This window comes from Arachis stenosperma, chromosome 2, assembly GCF_014773155.1.
Source record: "Arachis stenosperma cultivar V10309 chromosome 2, arast.V10309.gnm1.PFL2, whole genome shotgun sequence".
NCBI lineage: Eukaryota > Viridiplantae > Streptophyta > Magnoliopsida > Fabales > Fabaceae > Arachis > Arachis stenosperma.
The window spans coordinates 113,523,733-113,544,929 of record NC_080378.1 but is presented as its reverse complement, the minus strand read 5'-3'; the positions used below and the strand labels follow the sequence as shown (position 1 = coordinate 113,544,929).

At 30.7% G+C, this 21,197-nt stretch overlaps 2 protein-coding genes across 4 annotated transcripts; one reads left to right on the top strand and one right to left on the bottom strand.

Annotated features, from left to right (window-relative positions):
• Positions 1–8,812: 8,812 nt before the first annotated feature.
• On the bottom strand, positions 8,813–10,318 carry LOC130963478 (uncharacterized). Its single transcript, XM_057889590.1, has 5 exons — positions 10,311–10,318; positions 9,500–9,752; positions 9,181–9,273; positions 9,029–9,091; positions 8,813–8,818 (listed from the first exon to the last, which is right to left on the bottom strand). Exons 1-5 carry the CDS (start codon positions 10,316–10,318, stop codon positions 8,813–8,815), a joined length of 423 nt encoding a protein of 140 aa, XP_057745573.1.
• Positions 10,319–16,679: 6,361 nt separating this feature from the next.
• Positions 16,680–21,150, top strand: LOC130958308 (AT-hook motif nuclear-localized protein 1-like). Of its 3 annotated transcripts, none has more exons than XM_057885205.1 (6): positions 16,680–16,900; positions 18,004–18,427; positions 18,935–19,002; positions 19,371–19,502; positions 19,956–20,117; positions 20,440–21,150. In XM_057885205.1, the coding sequence occupies exons 2-6, from the start codon at positions 18,052–18,054 to the stop codon at positions 20,755–20,757; spliced, it is 1,056 nt and encodes a 351-aa protein (XP_057741188.1). In that variant the 5' UTR covers positions 16,680–16,900; positions 18,004–18,051; the 3' UTR covers positions 20,758–21,150. The 3 variants fall into 3 exon arrangements, with proteins under 3 accessions (XP_057741188.1, XP_057741189.1, XP_057741191.1); XM_057885206.1 differs by lacking the exon at positions 16,680–16,900 and adding an exon at positions 16,966–17,153; XM_057885208.1 differs by lacking the exon at positions 16,680–16,900 and adding an exon at positions 17,649–17,887.
• Positions 21,151–21,197: the final 47 nt, after the last annotated feature.

Sequence of the window (21,197 nt, the reverse complement as noted above, 5' to 3'; positions counted from 1 at the left end):
ATAGATTTTTTTAATTAAAAAAATCAAGTAGAGAATATTAATAATGGATAAAAATGTTATTATCTTTTTCTTTCTGTGTATGCAAATTTTTTGAGATGTGCGTTTAGATTAATTAAATATATAAAAAAGTTAAAATGATAACGATAAGTAGTGTGCTTATTAAGCTTTTCTCATCATAACATAATAAAATAAAATATTGTTGTATACTTGTACTTTAAAAAAATAATTAAACTGGTTTATGCAAACCCTACATAAATTGAGAAAAATATATATAAAAAAAAAGGACTGAAGAGTACGACAGAAGATAAGGATGAAAATAATAATATTTAATTTGTTGGCTTATTCACGGGCGCCAATAGAAAAGCATTTGCAAATTGCTATCATAATAAGATTCTATTTTTTTAAAAAAAATAAATTTGAGATTTTTGGGATTCTAAAACTTAAATATATAAATGTAGATAAAAGAAAATAGTTAAATATTTTATTCTTATAATATGCTAAAAACTTGTGCTAGTATTTGGAATATTTTATAAAACAAAAAATATAAAATTAATTAGAGATAAAAAATGCAAATATAATAACAATATTATTGGGAGACATTTTTTGTTCAATATTTTCTTTTTTTTTTCATTGTTGCCATTCTTTTTATAGTGATGGAAAATACAAATTAAAAGTGTTTTATTGCAAATAAAAGAAAAGATTAAAAATTTATGTTCAATACCTATATCTGTTTTCCCAACAAAGTTAGCTTACTTAATTAGAGTCTTTGTATGTATCTTAAAATGCAACTCAAATACTATTTAAAATTACTCAATTCAAAAAAACACATAAGAAAGTAGTTAGGAACTAATTAATAATTAATGAATTTAGGATGGGATTGATAAAATTTTATTTTTTAAAAGTAATTTATTAAAACTAATTTTTAAAAGATAACGGTCTAAAAGTTATAATATTTATGTTTGAAAAATTAATTTAAAAATAATTTTTAATAAATACAAATAATAATAATTATGTTATTAAAACATTTTTTAATTTAAAAATATCATAATAAATATAAACATAATAGTAAATTTGAATATTTATTAGTATATAAAATTATATTATGTTAAAAATGGGTAGATTTAAAACTAAATTTATTAAGTGGATATTTTTATAAGAAAATATTTTTAATTTTTTTGTATAAAAATAATATTATAAATCATTAAATAATTTAATACGTTAAAAGTTAATTATCTGTCCATATATTTATCAATTTATAATATCATCTTCACCTGATGCTATCTTGGTTAAAGTATCTGTGAAATTGAAAGATATAAAAGACAAAGAAAGGGTCATAATGTTGGGTTTGACTTTGACCATTAGGTATATTGAGAACGAGACATAGGCATGTGGCATGCACTTAGCTGAGAAAGACGAAGCCTGAAGGCAAGGGTATAGTCACCTAATGAGTCTAAGGTAGTACGTAGTAGTAGTAATATAAATAGTGACTAGTGGGTGGTACATATAATTCACAACCCTACGACACACATGACACAACTACAACTAACATTATAAGTCACAACTCACAAATGCAACGGACACTTCTATTATTGCTCAACTCCAGAAAACCGAGTTCCCTTTGGAATACAAAGGACAACACTTTGGACTTTGGTCCTTCACCCTTATTCAATGCATGTTGGGAATAATACATCATTCCCCCTTGAGAAAACACCTTTGACAGAGAAATAAAATAGATACAATCACAACACAAGAATTTAACGTGGAAACTCCAATTACCGGAGAAAAAACCACGGTCGTTGTCAAATGACAACCAGAGAATATCACTATGTGAAAATTGTTACAACACATAGACTTCTTACTCTCTAACACCGGCACCCCAGTACACCCACACTCTCTCAAAGCAAATATCTAACTACACCTCACAACACTCTCTAATCAAAGAGTACAGAGAAAAAGAAAAAATCAGATACAAGCTTAAAGTGTTTCTGACTGGTGCAAAAACAAATGGAGAACTTAGCCTCATATTTATAGCCTAGGCCACCCACTCCATTTGCTATCCTAAGCAATGTGGGACTAATTCAACCAAATCCTAACAATCTCCACCTTGATTGAAATAGTCACACATCTTCAGTTTCCATTGTCAACACCGACAATTCTTTGCTGCCATTGTCATACGACAATCATATTCAGAGAACTATCATACTCCACCATGAAAGTATACTCACTTGGAATTAGACCACTCCAAGCATTCGCCTTGGTACAGATCGAAACCTTGCTGAAAATTCATGGTGCAACTTCCAAATTGGTTTTCCTGGAAGTTCTTCAGCCATCGACCTAACTCCGCCACACACCTTGCATCTCAACGCCAACCAATGCCCGTGTGCAATTGTGGACCCGATTGCCACAACTATCCTTATCCATGGCAGTGCGGTAATACCATGAGGATACTTCTTGTCTTCTAGAGAACATCATCTTCTCTCATAGAGAGAGCAATATTGCAAGTATCAGATTGAGAGTCTTTTTCTGAAACCGCATTACCTGGACAATTTCTCCTTACATGCCCAGGCTTTCCACATTTCCAGCATGTTACTCCTTCCACGATTTCCTTTTCCATAATGTCACTTCTAGCTACAAGCGCCAAATCTGATGAAGTGCTACCCTCATTTTTCATTCTTCTTTCTTCAGCAATGAGCTTATTGGCAACTTCTTCAAAATTCAGAGTTTCCTTCCCATACATTAAAATAGGTTTGATATACTCATAGGAAGAAGGAAGAGACAATATGAGCCTCAGTGCCTTATCTTCATCATCAATTTTCACTCCAATTGCCTCTAATTCAGAGACAATACCATTGATAGCACTAAGATGGTCGGAGATTTTCACATTGTGATCCATGCGTAGATTATGGAACTGCTCCTTCAATAACAACCGATTTGAGATGCCCTTTGCTGATACAACCCTTCGAGTTTATCCCAAAGTTCCTTGGCTGTTCATTCCTTGCATTTGCAAGAACATTCTTAGCCAAACACAGGCGAATAGCACTTGCAGCTCTCAAATCTAGTTCCTCCCAATCTTCATCCTTCATACCAGAGATCCTCTCCTTCAACGCCTTGTGCAAACCTGATTGTATCAACACATCATTGACTTGTATTTGCCACAAGCCAAAATTGATTCTTCCATCAAATTTCTCTATTTCAAGCTTCACAGCACTTGAATATCCTGACATTATTGCAACCGTATACTGGAATAGTATAACTCAACTGTAGACCGTGCACTAGGAAGGGTCCCCAGGAAAGAGAGGTGGGTCAATGGACACTTAATACCAAGTCTTCCTTAGCCAGAACCTTTCCAAACTGCACTCTTACAGTGTCACTGCCTTCCAGCAACACAACAGCAACCAAAGATCAAACCTCAAGCCACAGGACAAAATTCTTTTCTGATGTGGAAGGTCAGACTAGGCTGTAACCACAGAAAAAACCACGGCCGTTGTCAAATGACAACCAGAGAATATCACTATGTGAAAATGTTACAACACATAGACTTCTTACTCTCTAACAACGGCACCCAGTACACCCACACTCTCTCAAAGCAAATATCTAACTACCTCACAACACTCTCTAATCAAAGAGTACAGAGGAAAAGAAAAAATCAGATACACTTAAAGTGTTTCTGACTGGTGCAAAAACAAATGGAGAATAGCCTCATATTTATAGCCTAGGCCACCCACTCCATTTGCTATCCTAAGCAACTCTCAAAGCAAATATCTAACTACACCTCACAACACTCTCTAATCAAAGAGTACAGAGGAAAAGAAAAAATCAGATACAAGCTTAAAGTGTTTCTGACTGGTGCAAAAACAAATGGAGAACTTAGCCTCATATTTATAGCCTAGGCCACCCACTCCATTTGCTATCCTAAGCAATGTGGGACTAATTCAACCAAATCCTAACAATACATATATATTGGGATGTTTTGTTTTGATATTGCATAACAGTGTGTGAAACACACATCTATTGGACAGAATAATGATGTTTAAAAAAAAAATAGAAAGTAGCAATACGTCCCTACAAATTGACAATACGTCTCCGTATATTGTCAATACGTATTTTATGAATTGTAATTTTATAAATAAAAAATATTTTTTTACAATATATTTTTACGAATTGACAATAAAATACATCTCTTGTAAAATGTAACGTCTCAAAAGTTAGTTAAACACTAAATCACTCAATATTTAGGTGATGGTGTTTATTTCGGTATGATGATAAATTTATACGTACTGATATAATTTTATTTAATTTAAAGTAAAAGATTTAAATATTTTTTTTTCTTTTGTATTGAACAAAAACAACCCTAATCCTTTTAATTTAATCAAAATACAACCCTAATCCTTTTAATTTAATCAAAATTCGATTAACTTTAGTTTTATAATTTTATATCTGAATCAATTTAAAAATCAAAATCAAGATACATCTCATTATTCATATATACTACAAAATTACTTTTTTTTTCTCAATAACCCTAATTTATTTTCTCCTACCCCATTCATACAAAAAAAATTCTAAAAAATTGTTCTTCATCTTTATATACTAATATAATGCTAAAGAGCAACCTCACCCCTAATCTCCTATCGGATAACAACAATCTATCCTCACCCTTTCCTTTTCTCGTAGCCGCTCTTCCTCTCCACCGGTCTTCACACATAGCAGCACGCACCAGCAGCCGCTTGTCATTCTCCTCTCCGTCTGGACAAAGAAAAAGAAGAACACAGTTCTTACAGCAAAGAATTTTTCTGGCGACACCGTCGACTCCGTTGCCGTTGCAATTCACGACACCGCTCTCGTCGTTTACTTGCATTTCTTTGCCAACATCGTCCAGGTTCCTCAGCAAAGACTTTTTCTTTGTTAAATTTATCAAATAATTTCTCATATTCTTTGTGCAACCTTTACAAAATATTGAATTGCAAAATAATTTCTCATTTTGTCATTATACTTGAATTATATCCATTTTGGTAATTCACTAATTCCTCTTTGCTTGTGCTTGAGATGTTGTATCAATCTGATTTTGTTTTGTTTTTTCTTAATTTTTCACTTCAATAATTTTATATCTCAACATATTCTCTATTTAACAGAATATTCTCAGCATATTCTAAGAATATTCTATTAAATCAACACTTTGTGACCGTCAGGGACTAAATTGCAAATTTTATTTCTCTTTAGAGACCCAATTACAAACTTTTAAAGTGTAGGGACTAATTTGCAATTTCACTGAAAATGTCGGGACCAACTGTGTAATTTAACCTAAAAAAATTAGAAAATAAAATTTTGTAGTTTAATGTGATAGAATTGATAAAAATAAGAATTTTGACACTAAATTCAAAGAATTTGGCCCAAGATTAGGCTGAACGGATCAAACCGAGCTAACCGGGCCTGTATTGGGCCCAAAGCCCAACCCACAAGACACGTACATTTAATAAAAACCCCATCTTCTTCCTCCATTCAGCATGAACGCTGAAACAAGTCAAGGAGATAAGGGTTTGAGTTCCAAAACCTAACCCTCCAATTAAATCAAGATAACTTTTTATCCGAAGTTCCGATTGCCGCACCGTTTGCAGCCAAGTGACCGCAGCATTGAGCTCTACAAAGCCAGTACTTTGTAAGGTAAGGAAGTCACACTTTTTTCCTCAATTTCTTCCTTCTTAATTTTGAAATTTAGTAGCTTAGAGGTTGAGGTTTTGGCAAATTTGATGTTTTAGGGTCAATCTAGCCTGGAGAATTAGCGAGCTCTTGTTTGATTAAGGCACATACAAGGTAAGGATCCTCAAACCCTAGTGAATCCCTTTGTTAATTGTGAATGAGCACTAAGTTGGTGCATGTGAATGTGATAATATATGTTAGGTAGTGTATATATGAGATTGGATGCTTGTTTAAGCCTTGGGTGCTGAGATTTCGGTGTCGGAGGCTTGTGACCCCGTAAATTTGGGTGTTTTTGGCTTAGGAGAGAAATCGGCCAAGGTATGGTTTTGGTTTCTCGTATTTAATATATAATATATTGTAAAAACTTAGGCTAGATAACCATAGGATATGTTGGATTTGCATGATTCTGTTAATTACTTAGCACCTTTGATGATAATTATTGGATAGGTTGAGTATCGGTTTGGTGAGTGATGGTTGTGATGATAATGGAATGTTGAATGATGATTAATGTGAAGGACAATATGATATGAATCAATATGAGTATGTGGTGATATATTGATGCACTTGTTGGTATAATTGAATAATTCATATATAAGATTGTTTAGGATTGTGGCATGTTTGGTTGTGGTAGTATTCAGGGCTGTGTTGCTATGATTTTAGTATGTTTTGGAGCAGGGTATGGTTGAGTTGATATGGTTAGTGATTCATGTATTGTGAAAATAAAGGTTTGGAAGATTTTGTGAAAATCTTATTTTTGGCCAAATTTCGGCGAGCCATAACTCGACTTCTGGACTCACAGATTGTTTCAAATTTTTTTCATATAAAAATTTGGTTCGTGAAGTTTATGCAGAACGGATGAAAAATATTTTAAAATAAAGAAGTTATGGCCGTCGAAAATTTGGAGTGCAAAATTGAAAATTCTACAAACTTAGTCATTTTTACTGATCTGCACTGTATGCGTACATGAACCCCTCCATACGCAAAGGGTAGTCTCTATCTGGCAAGTATGCGTACGCAGACAAGGCAATGCGTACGCATAATGGGCAAAATTACACGTATGCGTACGCATACACATGACATGTGTACGCATAGCCCTGTTTTTCAGCAAATGAATATTTTGCATTTCAAACCAAATTTTGAACCTCTAAACCTCTATTTTTACTCCTTTAGCCCGTAAACCTTAGTGGTATGCCTAGTGATAAGTGAAGCTAGGGAGAGATGATAACTTGGGGGGTGAAGTAAGCTTGAAAAATGACGAATTAAGAATGAAAAGTGCTAAGATGTGACTGAATTAGAATTTAGGGGTGAATCCGTGATTGTTGAGACTAGCAATGACTGGGTATTGCCGGAATGGTCGAGATGGCAATATTTGGGGTGCGAACCCTCTTGCATGTTAACTTAATAATGTATTTGGATGGCAGGTTGAGAACGGAAGTTCCCTCTCTTGTTGTGATGGGGATGAGGGGAAGGTAGAAAGGCACTCTCCTTCGTATTGTTTCTCTCACATTTTTCTCTAGTTGCAAGGTGGAAAGACACACTCCTTCGATGTGAAAAGACACTCTCCTTTGATGTGGAAAGGCACTATCCTTCGTTAAAGTTCCTCCTGGAGATGCGCAACCTAGAGACAAATGTCTGGGTTAGCTACCAGATGTGTTGGGTTCTGGTAAAGTAACCGACGCGTGAGCTCACAGCTAGTAGGATAGACATTCATCATATGCATATGTATGTTTTGTTTGCTCGTGCATTAATTGGGCTTGCCTATGTGATTATTATGCTTACTTGATGTATTTGCTACCTGCTGTATCTGTAATCTACTTGTGTTTGCCGTTGTCTACTTGTTTCTTTGTATAATTTCACTGAAAATAGAGGAACAGAGGAAAGGCGGAGAGATTTAGGGTTCTAGTTAAGTTTTAGTTAGATTTAAGGAATTGGTTAAGTTTAGAAAGCCTTAGAGAACCACCCTGATTCATGGTTTCTATTTTAGTCCTTTAAGTATTATAATCTGAGTGTCGGCATTTTAGGATTGCCTCTGGCATTCCCAGGACCTTATATCTTATGTACGTGGTACCTTTACCATGCTGAGAACCCCCGGTTCTCACCCCATACAATATTATTATTTTTTCTGTTTGGAACACAAATTAGACAGATACTCTTTGGACATTCAAGAATGAAAACTGATTATTCTACTAATTTTGCATATAACATTGTAATAATTCATCTATTATTGGATAACATACTATATCTCATTAAAATTCAGTTCAATGATAAACATTAAATAAATCAACTCAGTTATCTTACAAAAAATAAATACACCAAACACTTAATAGGATTTATGAGATGAGAATTTACCAAATTATGATTTGAAGCTTTTTCAATACCGATATATCATTTAGAAACTCTACCAAGAAACTCAATATTTTTTTTATTCATATCTATATCCCATAAACAAGCAAAAATAGCAAATAAAGAACCAAAAAGAACATTGCTGTGACATACACTATTGTAAACTTTGGATTTACATACTAAACTAACTATAGTTAGCCATGCCAGTAACTGTTATTAGTTTCAGCAATCTTTATTTTTCATTTTTTTGCCTGTCTAAATACACAAAACAATGTTGGGTGAATAGGATGCTCTCATGAACTTAAAAAGCTTAAGGAAAGAGGAACAAGATAAACAGTACAAGCAAAACTAACGAGAATGAATCTTTCTTTTCTTGTCCTAGTAATTCTTCAAAAGAAATGTCAGCAAATTCGTCGTCTCTATTCTCTACCAATTCACGGGATTTCGCCTTGTCCATGCAAGCCCCAACTTCAAACATCTTTGTTGAATACATAGCATATTAATATAAGAGATACTTCATAAGCAGAAGGCAAGCTAATTAACTAGATAATACAAAATGTCTTAAGAAAACTAAAGCATCATTTAAATAGCATTATCATATTTCTGCAACAAAATTGAAGCAAAGATATTTATCAATCCTTTTATGATGGACTCGAATTAATAGTATACCTTCTGGTATGCTGGTGAGAATTTAAGCGGCTGTTGAAGTGAATTATAAACAAAAGCATCTTCATCTAATCTCTTTTGCTCCAAGTCAAACTTACGTTAGATCACATCAGCCCTACAACAAAAAGAGCATGTAAAAGCAATTAGAACAGTCAAGAACTTGAAAAGATTTATACAACTTGAAATAGAATATTATTACTAAAGCTTGATATATAATCTAAGCATAAGCTTTGAGTTCTTCATCACAAGAAGCTCCCTATCAATTCCTGCTATAATGTTATTAATTGTAAGCAAAATTATGTTATCAAAGAAACTCTGGAGTTACCTTGATAGAATTCGGAATTAGATGTTGCAAGGCCTTCTTTTTTTCATTGATCCCACTTCTTCTCTGCTCAAAAAGGAAAACTACCATAAGTTTGAATAAAATCAAAACCAAGTACCATAAAAATCCACAGTAGGAATTTAAAAAAAAAAAACCTTTTCTGACAAATTATGAACTTCTGCTACTCTGCTTCGCCTAGAAGGTACATGCTTTGCTAGAACATCTTCTGCCAAGGCTTCAACACCCTCCTACATTCAGAAATTTCCAACCAAGGGTTCAACTCCATCTTCTTCCAATCAATTTTCAAAGAGAACAATTTGGAATATTACCAGCAAACCAGTTGAATTAGTGAATTACCAAAATGGATATAATTCAAGTATAATGACAAAATGAGAAATTATTTTTCAGAGATTGCATGAAGAATATGAGAAATTATTTGATAAATTAATAGAGAAAAAGTCTTTGCTGAGGAACCTGGATGATGTTGGCAAAGAAATGCAAGTAAACGACAAGAGCGGTGTCGTGAGCTGCAGCGGCAACGGAGTCGACGATGCCGTCAGAAAAGTCTTTGCTGGAGGAACTAGGTTCTTCTTCTTCTTTGTCCAGACGGAGAGGAGAACGACGGAGAACGACAAGCGACTGCTGGTGCGTGCAGCTATGCGTGAAGACCAACAGAGAGGAAGTGCTACTACGAGGAAGGGAGAGGGTGAGGATAGACTGCTGCTGTCTGGTAGGGGATTAGAGGTGAGGTTACTTTTTATCATTAGATTGGTATACAAAGATGAAAAATATTTTTTTTTTTGGTATGAATGCGGTAGGAGAAATTAGATTAGGGTTTATGGAAATAAAGTAATTTTGTAATATATATGAATAATGAGATGTATTTTTGTTTTGATTTTTAAATTGATTCAAATATAAAATTATAAAACTAAAGTTAATTAAATTTTGATCAAATTGAAGAGATTAGGATTGTTTTTTTCCAATACAAAAGAAAAAAATATTTAAGTCTTTTTCTTTAAATTAAATAAAATTTATTTTTTATTTTTATTAAAATATAAGAATAATTTAGTAAAAGTATTGATATGATATGTATTTTAAAAAATAAAAATTAACTATTAACATAGAAAAATAATCTACATGTCGTATTTTAATTTGTAACATTTTTATTTATCGGTACATATAAATTTATCGTCGTATCGAAGCAAACACTTTAAGTGATTCACTAACAATAAATAAAAAATAACCTATATATTGTACACATTTTTTTTCCCAAAATTGTTCATACATATTCATATAAGTTTAATTTCTTAATTAAGCATTGTCATTACTTATTAAGAAGGTAATAGTAAAAAAAAACTTTTCATATGTTTAATTAATTCATTAGAAATTAATTGTTTTCAAAGATCATAACATACAGGTGAATAAAATCCTATTTATATTCACTTTTATCTAAAGTTTTGTCTTGTTAAAATTTTAAAATTAATTTTTAAAAAATAACTATAACTACTCATCATGAATTGATTGTAATTGAAAAAAAATTGAAAATATAGTTTTTCTATACTTTTTTGCGGTATAGAATTTTGTTAATCACTCATTGACAAAGTTTTTTATGTTGTTCATTAAATTAACACATTTTTCTGAGCAAATATCCAGGGCAGAGTTACATTATAGGAAAGGAGGGTAATAGTCTCATTTAATTTTAATTTTTTACATATAAATTATATGTAAATTTCAGTTTAACTTTTTTTAAAATTTTATTTTAATTTTATTTTATTGTATAAATATTTTTGATCCCTTTCTAATATTTTATCTAATTCCATCCTTGCAAATACCTAATTTGACTCTTTATAAATAGAGGGTTTGAGAACTGAAGAAAGGACTTTCAATTTACAACTCACTTATAGAGTAAAGTTCTAAAGAAATTTTAAGTCATATTGATAAAGTGGAAAAAGATAGAGTATAATGTGTATATGCATGTAAATGTATGTTGTTATTTTCCAGTTTTATTGTTCAATTCTTCATTTACCTTTCCAACTATTATTAACTTTAAGTTTCTAGTTTCATTTCAATTTGATGTTTGATCTTGTTTCGTTCAAATATTCTTAAGAATTCTTGTTTTCCAATATTAATAAAGTTATTTATTATATTTGACATCGAATCCATAATTCCTAGATCGATTCAAAATTAATACAGTTATTTATTCTATATACTTCTCAAATTGAAATCTTAATATAAGATTGGTCAACCTTAGTTTCAAATCAAATTTCAAGCAAACAATTACTATTTTATTTTTAGTCATATACCTTATTAATACTACTGTAATCAATATTGAAATAAGTGATGAAAGAGAATAAATTGGCAAACTAATTACAGAAAAAATTATTGTTCTATGTACTAGTTAGGATAGAGGATAAATTAGCCAATTTATTTTTGATTTGCATAATAACCAATTGCAGATGGAACTGATCTATTGAATGATGTTTTTGGATTGCTAGATATTGATGACTATAATAAATTTTTTATTTGTGAGAAAAATTGAAAAAAAAATAGATAAAAATTTATAGTATTATTGAATCAAATTAATTTCATTTAATAATTACTAATAATAGTTTGAATTTATTATCATACTTTAATGAAGATAGTATTAAAAGTATCAAGAATATAATTTTAAAAAATATACTAAAGAAGTTCTAGAATGATACAAAGAGCAAGTTTATGAGTATTAAAGACTCGGTGAAAATGTTTGAACAAATATCGAGAAATGCTCGCCAGAAATTGATAAAGAGCATTGAATTCACTTTGAACTATCTTTTTGATAATATTTTTTTTATTTGGGTGGAATATGATGATGGTATAAACTATATTATTACAGTCAGAACTACAAGGGAGGAAAGTTAGTAGAGAAAAGTTATGGAATTTAGCGCACAAATGAAGTGATGGCTCCTATATCTATGAAGAAGAAGCTCGGATCATTAGTGTAAGTATTATGTTGAGATTCTTTATGTTGTTTTTCGTTAGTTTTAATTATAAAATTGTATTGAATATGCTCTAACCTGTAATTACTTATATTTGTTTATTTATGTGTGTGGGAAAAAATTATAGACATTGAACAAAATGGGCAGCATAATGAATCTTCTAGAGTGTTGTTTGAAAATGATTCGCTTGTCCAAATTTTCGAAAAAGAGCAACCGGGTGGAGTGCATGACATAGGTTTCAGACCGACTCCTAATCAATTCTTTGGTCCGAATTCGCATCAGTCGGGTGGTAGAGCTCAAATAGAGGAGACATAAAGGGTGTTATTTGAACTACAGGCAGGGGTTGCAATCAAAAAATTGAAAAGAAAATAGTGGAGAATGAAATAGTAGCAGAAAAGATAAAGAGGCAGACAATGAAGAATGTTCTAAGATATCTAGTTCAACAGTAAGGTGGAAAGCTGTCACCAGACATCAGTGCAGGCATGATTCCTTGGAGGGATAGAGTAAAAAATAGATATTAGAATTTGATGTTATTTTATTTGAAGTATACATTTTTTTAAGTTGACTATGCAACTCTTAATTAGAGATATACTTTATTGATATTAATATAAATATATTAATTTATTTTGCAGTTATATTTTCATGAGTTTTCGTCATCAATTTAGATTTTAGAGGAAAAATAATAAATTTTTTAATATTAAAAAATAATTCCCAAATATACCTAGAATATTAAAAAAAACGGTAATTTATACTGCAAAATATAATATTTTTGCGGCAGTTTAAACTGGGATCTATAGCGGTTATAAACTGATGAAAAAATAAAAAATTAGCAACACTAAATAACAGTGGTTTGTGTTCATCACAAAACAACAAAAAATCCTGTTTGGACTTATCGCGACAGTTATATCTGCGATTTTTGAAAATTGCCGCAAAAATTAATTCTTACACATTAAAGGATGTTAGTGGGAGAACTGTTGGAGATCGAATTTGCGACGATTTTAAACCGCTGCAAGTCGCAAAATAGATTGTCGCTATTCAGTGCTTCTGTTGTAGTTATTTTAATAACTAAATCCAACTAATAAGTTGGTTTAATAACTTATTATCACAATTAAAAAAAAAAAAAGAAAAATACATTAGAAGCTAAGCAGAAAAAAAAGAAATTAATTAAATTTAATTACAAAAACAATTTGTTTATCTAATATTTTTTTCTTATTCTTTTAATAAAAACAAAAATTCAAAAACAGATGTGGTGTTTAACTTGTAAGTATATTTACAACTTTATATAAATGAGTTAGGAAGATATCTATCCTCACGAGTCTTTCTCATCTTCCAACATTGGACATTTCTTTCCTTTTCTTTATGCTAAAAAATTGCTTGTTTTCAAATACGAATTTATTTGCTAGATCTCAGTAATAATGATATCAAAGAAAGCAAAAGGTTGGATTCTTCACTAAGAAAAAAAAATCTCATCTTAATGATTGTGCTTGTACTAATAATGTATTTGGGAAATAAAGATTAGACAAAGATGTTATATATACTCGATTGAAAAGATAAGAACATTGAAGAAAAAAGTTGGTTAGGTTTAAATTCAAATATAAACAATAGATTTTTGAGAACTAACATGATCACCTTTTATCATTGTCAGTTGAATACTTGAATTAATGCTTTGCATTATTGTGGAAATTTGATACTAGTGCACATATGTTTTGAGATTAAAATATATATTCCAAAGAGGTAAATTCTTAAAAATATTATTATGCCGGAGAATATTGTATTTGAGAATTATAAAAAATTTGTTTGTTATTGCTACAGATAATTAAGAAATTTTCTTATTTTTAATATTTATGAGAATAAATTAAGGTATATTTATTCTATTATACATATTTTTGAGAATAAATTCTTAATATTTAGAATAACTCCAATACTAATAATAAAAGATGAGTTCTTGGACAAGAAATATAATAATTGAGGAATATAATAGTAATTTTATATCAACTTTTTTTTTTTGAAATGGGATCAAATTCAGACTTTTTCTAATATAATAAAATTTTATATTTTAGATAAGAAATTATTTTTGAGAATAACTTCTTTTAATTAGATTTTAAAATTTCAAACAAATATATAAATAATAATATATTCCGATCCATAAATGATTTCCGAAAATAAATTGAAATTCTTTTACACAAATAGCAACTAATTAAAACTAATAAATAATGAAGACTTCAAATTAAAAATCTACGAATGCTATGGCATCGTCTTTAAAGCTCACGCGTTTTGATTAACTATGGCCTAAAAAAAAAAATTCAGTGTAAAATATAAGAAAACAATTCATCATTAAAATGCATGTATGGTAGAACAAATGAATATAAATAATGACACACACACACACACACACACACACACACACACACATATATATATATATATATATATATATATATATATGTATATATTGTGGTTTCTTTAATATATATATATAGCCCTGCATGCATGTATGTTAAAATAAGTTACTTTGTTTAGAGAAGTATTTTGTTAAAATTTAAAAAATATTTTTTATTCTATTGATTATAAGTATTTATTTGGGGATAATTATTTTGATAAAAAAAATTTTTTTTAATCAATTTTTTTAGCGTATTTGACAAATTTTTAGTAGAAAAAATAAAAGCACTAAAAAAATAAAAAAATATTTTTTTGAGAAGTTGTAATTTACATCTTTTTTTAAAAGATCTTTTTTCCTTAAAAAATGTTTTTCATATAATAAATAAATAAATAAGTACTTTTATATTGTTATACTCAAACATAATTGATAAATAAAAATATTTTTTTGTATGAAATATTTAAATATAAAATTATTTTTACTTTTTCATAAGATCTTTTAAAAAAAATAACTCAAAAAAAGATATTTTTTTAGAAACTCACCAAACAAGCCCTAAAATGGATAAATTACAAGATTACTAAAGTTTGTGTATTTTCTTACTCTAGCAAATTATATGGAAGGAAAGAAATAGAGAGGAAGAAAATAGAAAAGAAAAAAAGGAAAGAAAAGAAATTGAGTGAATTTTTATTTTGTTTAGATAAAAGGAAAAAAAGAAGAAAAAAATGTTATAAAAAGATAATTTTACCTTTATATTATAAATTATATAGAAAAAAATAAAAAGAGAAAGATTTAATTTTCTCTCCATTTTCTTTCCATTATTAAAAAAAAAAAAATTGGTAAGTCTCACTAATATTTTTCTATCAATTTTCCTTCCCTTCCCATTTTTCTTTTAAACCAAAAAAAAAAAAAAATAATAATGATTTTTCTTCCTATTTCTTTCCCTTCCTTTTTCCTTCCTTCCATTTTCATTTGAAACAAACACACCTAATAAATTTTCAAGACAACATTATGGTTTTTCTTAACATATTATGTAATAATAAAGATGGCATATGATTCCACTTTAATGCTCCCTTTGTTAAAGATTGAGAATAATTATTTTTCCAAAGAAAAAATAGATTAATGTTAATGATGTCAATGTTAACCATACATATATAAATGTACTTATATACGTTTTAATTTCATGATTTCCTGAAACTAAATTTTATATATATATATATATATATAAAGAAAGAAAGATAAATTCTTTTAAGTTTTTAAATATTTAGGTTACAATTTTTGTTCTATTGTTAAACAAACTATCCTTTTTTTTTATCACGGAATATTCTTTTGCTATATTATATTATTAAACTTGGCCCCATTTCCACTTTAACACGAGTACATATAATTGATCATTTCTTTTTTTTAATAAATAATTTCATTGTTTTAGTATAGTAAAATTTAAGCGGCAAAGTAATATACGGTAATCCTAATAAATAAATATGATGTTGAAGTATATAAGTATTGAATTAACATATTATATCCACTAATGTATAAATTGATTAACATCGCATTCAATATTTATATAACAAAAATTTATACATTTTCAAACTGTGATTAGCTATATTAAAATAAAGACAAAATAGTAGCTGCTTCTTTTTTATTTTTAATTAAAAGAAGAATGAGTGTTTTTTTTAAATAAAAAACTTAGGCTATTCCACCAACATATATTAATATATAGATTGAAGATATTTATTAGAAAATTATAGACTATAGACCAGAATGGATAAAATCATAGGACTTTTTTTATGGACACAATTCAAAATCAAATACTACATCAATTCACTCTTAATTAACACTAACACATTCAATGAATTTGCAAAATTAAGTTAGAAAAAAACAAAAAAAAAGTGCAAAAGAAAAAGGGGAACTTAAATTCCCTAGAGTGGCATAACAAAAAATTTGAGAGTGCAATGAAGGGCATAAATTATTATAACCTATGGTCTTTAATTTTGAGAAAAAAGACAAAAAGCAGGTCAGCGAAAACATAAAGGTTAGGCCGTCCAACACTACCTTTGCAGCTTTAAATGGGAAAACTAATTAATATGTGTAAGAAAATAATAAAAGGTATCACTTTATTACACTCTAATTTCAATCACTTTTTACAAATTTACCATACTAACCATGCTACCAAATACTTAATTTCTGTTTTTGATAAAATTTATAATTGCCCCTACCCGGACTCCAAATTGTTCTTAACCAAATTGTATTTATCGGGTTTAGCAATTTATTCAAACCAAAAAATTAAAAAAATCTTAATCTTGATATATCTTACTAATATTTAAACATACTTTACTATCACTCTTGTTTTATCTTTGGTTTTTTCTCCTTGCCTTATTAATTATTTTCTTTAAAATAAATTTATTATATTGTAACAGTAGCATTTATTTCAAAGCTTTCCAAAACTTTTCTTTTTACAACTTTGAATTCTAGCAGCTTTGGAAAAACCAACCAGCCAACGAGTTTTTTTTCACCACCTGAAAATTTGTAAGTTGCTTTGAATTTCTGGAACCATCACCATTATTGCTCATATGCATATATAATATATATATATATATATATATATATATATATATATATATATTTAATTACTTTTTCTCTGTTTGTAAATTTTTAATTTTTACTTTCTGGGGTGAGAGTGAGTTAAGTAAGTTTTTGTTTTGAGCTGAAAAAGAAATCTGAATAGAAGGTTTTTCACTTTAGAAGAAGCTTGCTGAAGTGTGGAAAATCATAGTGACAGGTCATGATCTTTGCATTCTCAAGAATATCCTCAGCATGATGTTGATATGCTTTCTATAAAGATTATAAGAAGCTTTGGCTTGAATTTTTTTTATTTTTGTGTGTTTTTTTGTTTTATTTTATTTTTTGGTTTTATATTACCATTTTTATTTTCTTGAGTATCAGTTTTCTGTCTTTCAAAATTTAGCAAAATGTTTTTTTGAAGCAGATTTATGAATTTAGCAAAAGGGTTTATAATTTGTTCCTCTGTTTTAGTTTTGAGTTAGCAGGTTGGGAAATCTTTGGAGCAAAGAATTTTTTTAAAATTATTATTTGTTTTTTTTTTAAATTATTTTTTCAATAAATTTTCTTGTCCAAGTAGGTTTATTTAAATTTTTTAAATTTTGTATTTTTTTTCTTTTATTGTTTAATATATATTTCCCCCTCTTCCCTTTACTTTGTCTTATGTTTTGTGGTAAATTTCTGGTTTTAGTATTTGAAAAACTCAGCAAGTATTCAACTTTCAAAGATAATAGTTTATAACAAAGATAAAAGAAGTTAACTTTGATTCAAAATAACTGCATTTCTTTTTAATGATTCAATGTATAGCTAAATTTCCAAGTTGGATCTCTTGATAAAATTGGTGAGAACAGCTTCATGTGAATCCAAAGTTTGAGTCTTTTCTTAACATTGTATCTCATCTATGAGACCCTTTGATGTGTTTTTCCCTGTGCCTTTTGAAGCATGCTCTAGAAGGTTTTAACTTTTAATGCATTGATGGGTTTGGTTAAAAGTTATGATCTTGGTGCTGAGAATGATAGTAGTAACCCATGTGATTTCTAAATTTTCTATTTTGATTTCTGGGGTTTCAGGTTTGTGATTGGTTATATAGACATTTGGGGTGGTAATTTGATATATGCATGGAAGCTAGAGAAGGCATTAGTTCCGGGGTTACGGTGATAGGGGCAGAAGCTCCATCAGCATATCATGTGGCACCAAGGAGTGAAGCTCCAAACCAGGTTCATGTGCCTGAGGGAGGCACGGCAGCTGTGGCTGCGGCTGCTGCTGCCGCTGCCGGGGTTTCTCCGGTGAGTGTGGGGATAGATGGATCGATGCTTAAGAAGAAACGGGGTAGACCGAGGAAATATGGGCCGGATGGATCTGTCACTATGGCATTGTCACCATTGCCACTCTCATCTTCAGGTCCACATTCAAATGACTTTTCGTCCGGTAAACGGGGGAAATCGAAGGGGACGGAGTACAAGCAGTCGAAAAAACTTGGGTTTGATCAACTAGGTAATGGTCTTTTTGTTAGAATTTTCAAGTTTGAATAGTCTAATCTTACATCAATTCACTGAATTAAATAAATAGTGTCCTGCTTTATAGTTTGTCACTTGATTTGTTCATTTGAATATACTACTTGAACACTCTTATGCTTAATGCTCTAATCCAAACTAAGTGTGTAACCTAAACGTCATGGACCATGGTTTATCAAGTGAATTTCAGTTGACAAAGTTCCTTGATCTTCCTTGTTCTTGTTAGAGATATAACCATGTATGTGCCACTTTCTCTCAGCTTAAGCTTTTTGGAGAAGTGGTTTCATGACAGTTTTGATACATGCAATGAACGAAAGGCATCTTTCTTATTTTTAGATAATTTATTGAACTCATCCTTGTATATGGAAAGCTTTTGCAAAACTAGCACTGAATTAATGTGCAAATTTGTTGTTTCCATGCATTGAAGCGAGACGATTATTTTAATGGTTTTCCGAATTTCTTAATCTATTATTTGGTGCTTGTGTAGGTGAATATAATGCATGTGCTGATGGTACAAACTTTCTGCCACATATCATCACTGTTAATGCTGGAGAGGTATGCTTCAGAGGGGGTTAGGGGACAGGACAATGGTTTTTGCTTCATTTAGTTCATATAGGTTTGCCTTGAAATTTTTCTCTTAATATCCTTTGTTGTATACTTACCCTTATGGATCCATCATATATGAATGTGTATAAATATCAGTTTCTGATATACCACTTGCTAAGAAATTGGGTGAAGTTCAAAACTGATATTCTTAACAGAAGAGAAAAAGCACAAGCACAAGCACAACGTTTTGTATTTATGAAAAAGCCTTCATCCATACCTTCCCATTCTGCATATTTTATGATATGATGTTTAATCTTTCCTTATGAGATGAGTAATGAATAATGATGTTATTTTCCTTTACTGTCTCATCGGCACAGGACATTACCATGAAGGTTATATCGTTTTCTCAGCAAGGACCGCGGGCTATATGCATCTTATCTGCTAGTGGTGTAATTTCGAATGTCACTCTTCGTCAACCTGATTCTTCTGGTGGCACTTTGACCTATGAGGTGAAGCAGAGTAGCCATTGATTAAAGTTCACTTCTATTTCTTTTTTCTCAAACCTTCATTTTACCAATGATATGCTTATTGATAAGGTTCAGTTGCTTATGAGTTATGGTTGATACTTTTAACTCATTACTAAAGTTGGTGATGGTTGTTCTAACTTAATCACTTCCTTGATCAGCAGCTAGGAACATAGGCTTTGCAGATAGTAATATGATTAGTAATTTTTGATATTCGGAACCAGAACTTTGACATATCAATATGTAGCAGAAATATAATAACTTGTACTGCCAATTGATTTGCACTCTAGTCGTAGAAAGAAAAGGATTGGTAACTGATGATCATGTGGACCTAGCTCTCTTCAGTGATCTAAGAACTGCGGTTCTTTATGTGATTGTTGACATGAATTCATCATGGTGCTAAAATGATTCTTCACCTCACATCTTTAACTTCTGTAGGGCCGTTTTGACATACTTTCTTTGTCGGGATCGTTCATGCCTACTGACAACCAAGGAACACGAAGCAGGACGGGTGGGATGAGTGTCTCGTTGGCAAGCCCTGATGGTCGTGTTGTAGGTGGTGGTGTTGCTGGACTTCTAGTAGCCGCCAGTCCGGTGCAGGTTAGCATTCCGCCATACACTTCCCATTTAGGATATACTCAAACAATGTTATTATGTATTAGTTCTTGTTTTCATATCTTTGAAAAATGAACTACCGATTTTCCCCTAGACCCTTAACAATATAGGGACATCAAGATTGCTCTAGGTTCAAATCATAACATATACTGTAATGTGCTATGTATATTCCTGTGGAGTTTTGCTGATAAAATGTTTATTTTCTATTATATTTTTTGGTAAAACAAAATTGTAGAATGTGGCTTTCTTTTTTAAAGAAGAGATTTTTCTTCCTCGGTTAAGAAAATTGGTCAATGCACTTTTTCAGGTGGTGGTGGGAAGTTTCCTGCCAAGCAACCAACAAGATCAGAAACCAAAGAAGCCAAAGCCAACCGATTATTCCACGCCCACACCCACGCCCGTTGTTACTCCTGCAGTCATCTCGATGTCTTCCGCACCAAGTCATCCGAGCAATGCTGAGAAAGATGATCATGTGATGGGTGGTGCACACCATGTGATGCAAAACTCATCATCAAACCTTACCCCTTCTCCCTTCAGAAGAGAAAATTGGGTGAACATGCACTCCATGCAACAAGACTCAAGAAAGTCGGCTACCGACATCAACATATCTTTGCCAGATAGTTAAAGAGAAATGTTATCTGTATTCACTTATTCTCGTACATGTAACAAGACTCGGATAGTTAGGTTGATGCATCACCAATCAAGTCTTCACTGACAAAACAAAACAAAGGGTTCATTACTGAGTTGTCAATTTGAGTGTCTTTTACAGTGTTCTCTCTATTATTATATGTCAATTAAGATTGTTCCAAAACATTGTTGTCTGATGTTTTATCACCACCATAGCATGATTTAGCTCACTACTATTCTTCTTATTTATTAAGAATGTTGTAGTTAGGTAGAGTATTCTGATTTGTCGGCTGATTAGGTAGATGCTGCACTATGTATGCAGTTTTATGAGTAGGCTAATTTGAATGTAATGAAACAAGCTTGTTTGCCTTTTTATTTATGATCGAGTTTATTCAAACTTGTTTACCTATCTTTCTTATAGCTTATTTTCATTTTTTT

Excerpts from the sequence above, each read along its gene's own strand:
- LOC130963478 (XM_057889590.1), bottom strand. Across the intron at positions 9,274-9,499 it reads TCTTTGCCAACATCATCCAG|GAGGGTGTTGAAGCCTTGGC; the intron begins GTTCCTCAGCAA and ends TTCTGAATGTAG. Across the intron at positions 9,092-9,180 it reads TTCATAATTTGTCAGAAAAG|AGAAGAAGTGGGATCAATGA; the intron begins GTTTTTTTTTTT and ends CTTTTTGAGCAG.
- LOC130958308 (XM_057885205.1), top strand. The coding sequence starts at position 18,052 with ATGGAAGCTAGAGAAGGCATTAGTTCCGGGGTTACGGTGATAGGGGCA. Across the intron at positions 18,428-18,934 it reads ACTTGGGTTTGATCAACTAG|GTGAATATAATGCATGTGCT; the intron begins GTAATGGTCTTT and ends GTGCTTGTGTAG. Across the intron at positions 19,503-19,955 it reads GTGGCACTTTGACCTATGAG|GGCCGTTTTGACATACTTTC; the intron begins GTGAAGCAGAGT and ends TAACTTCTGTAG.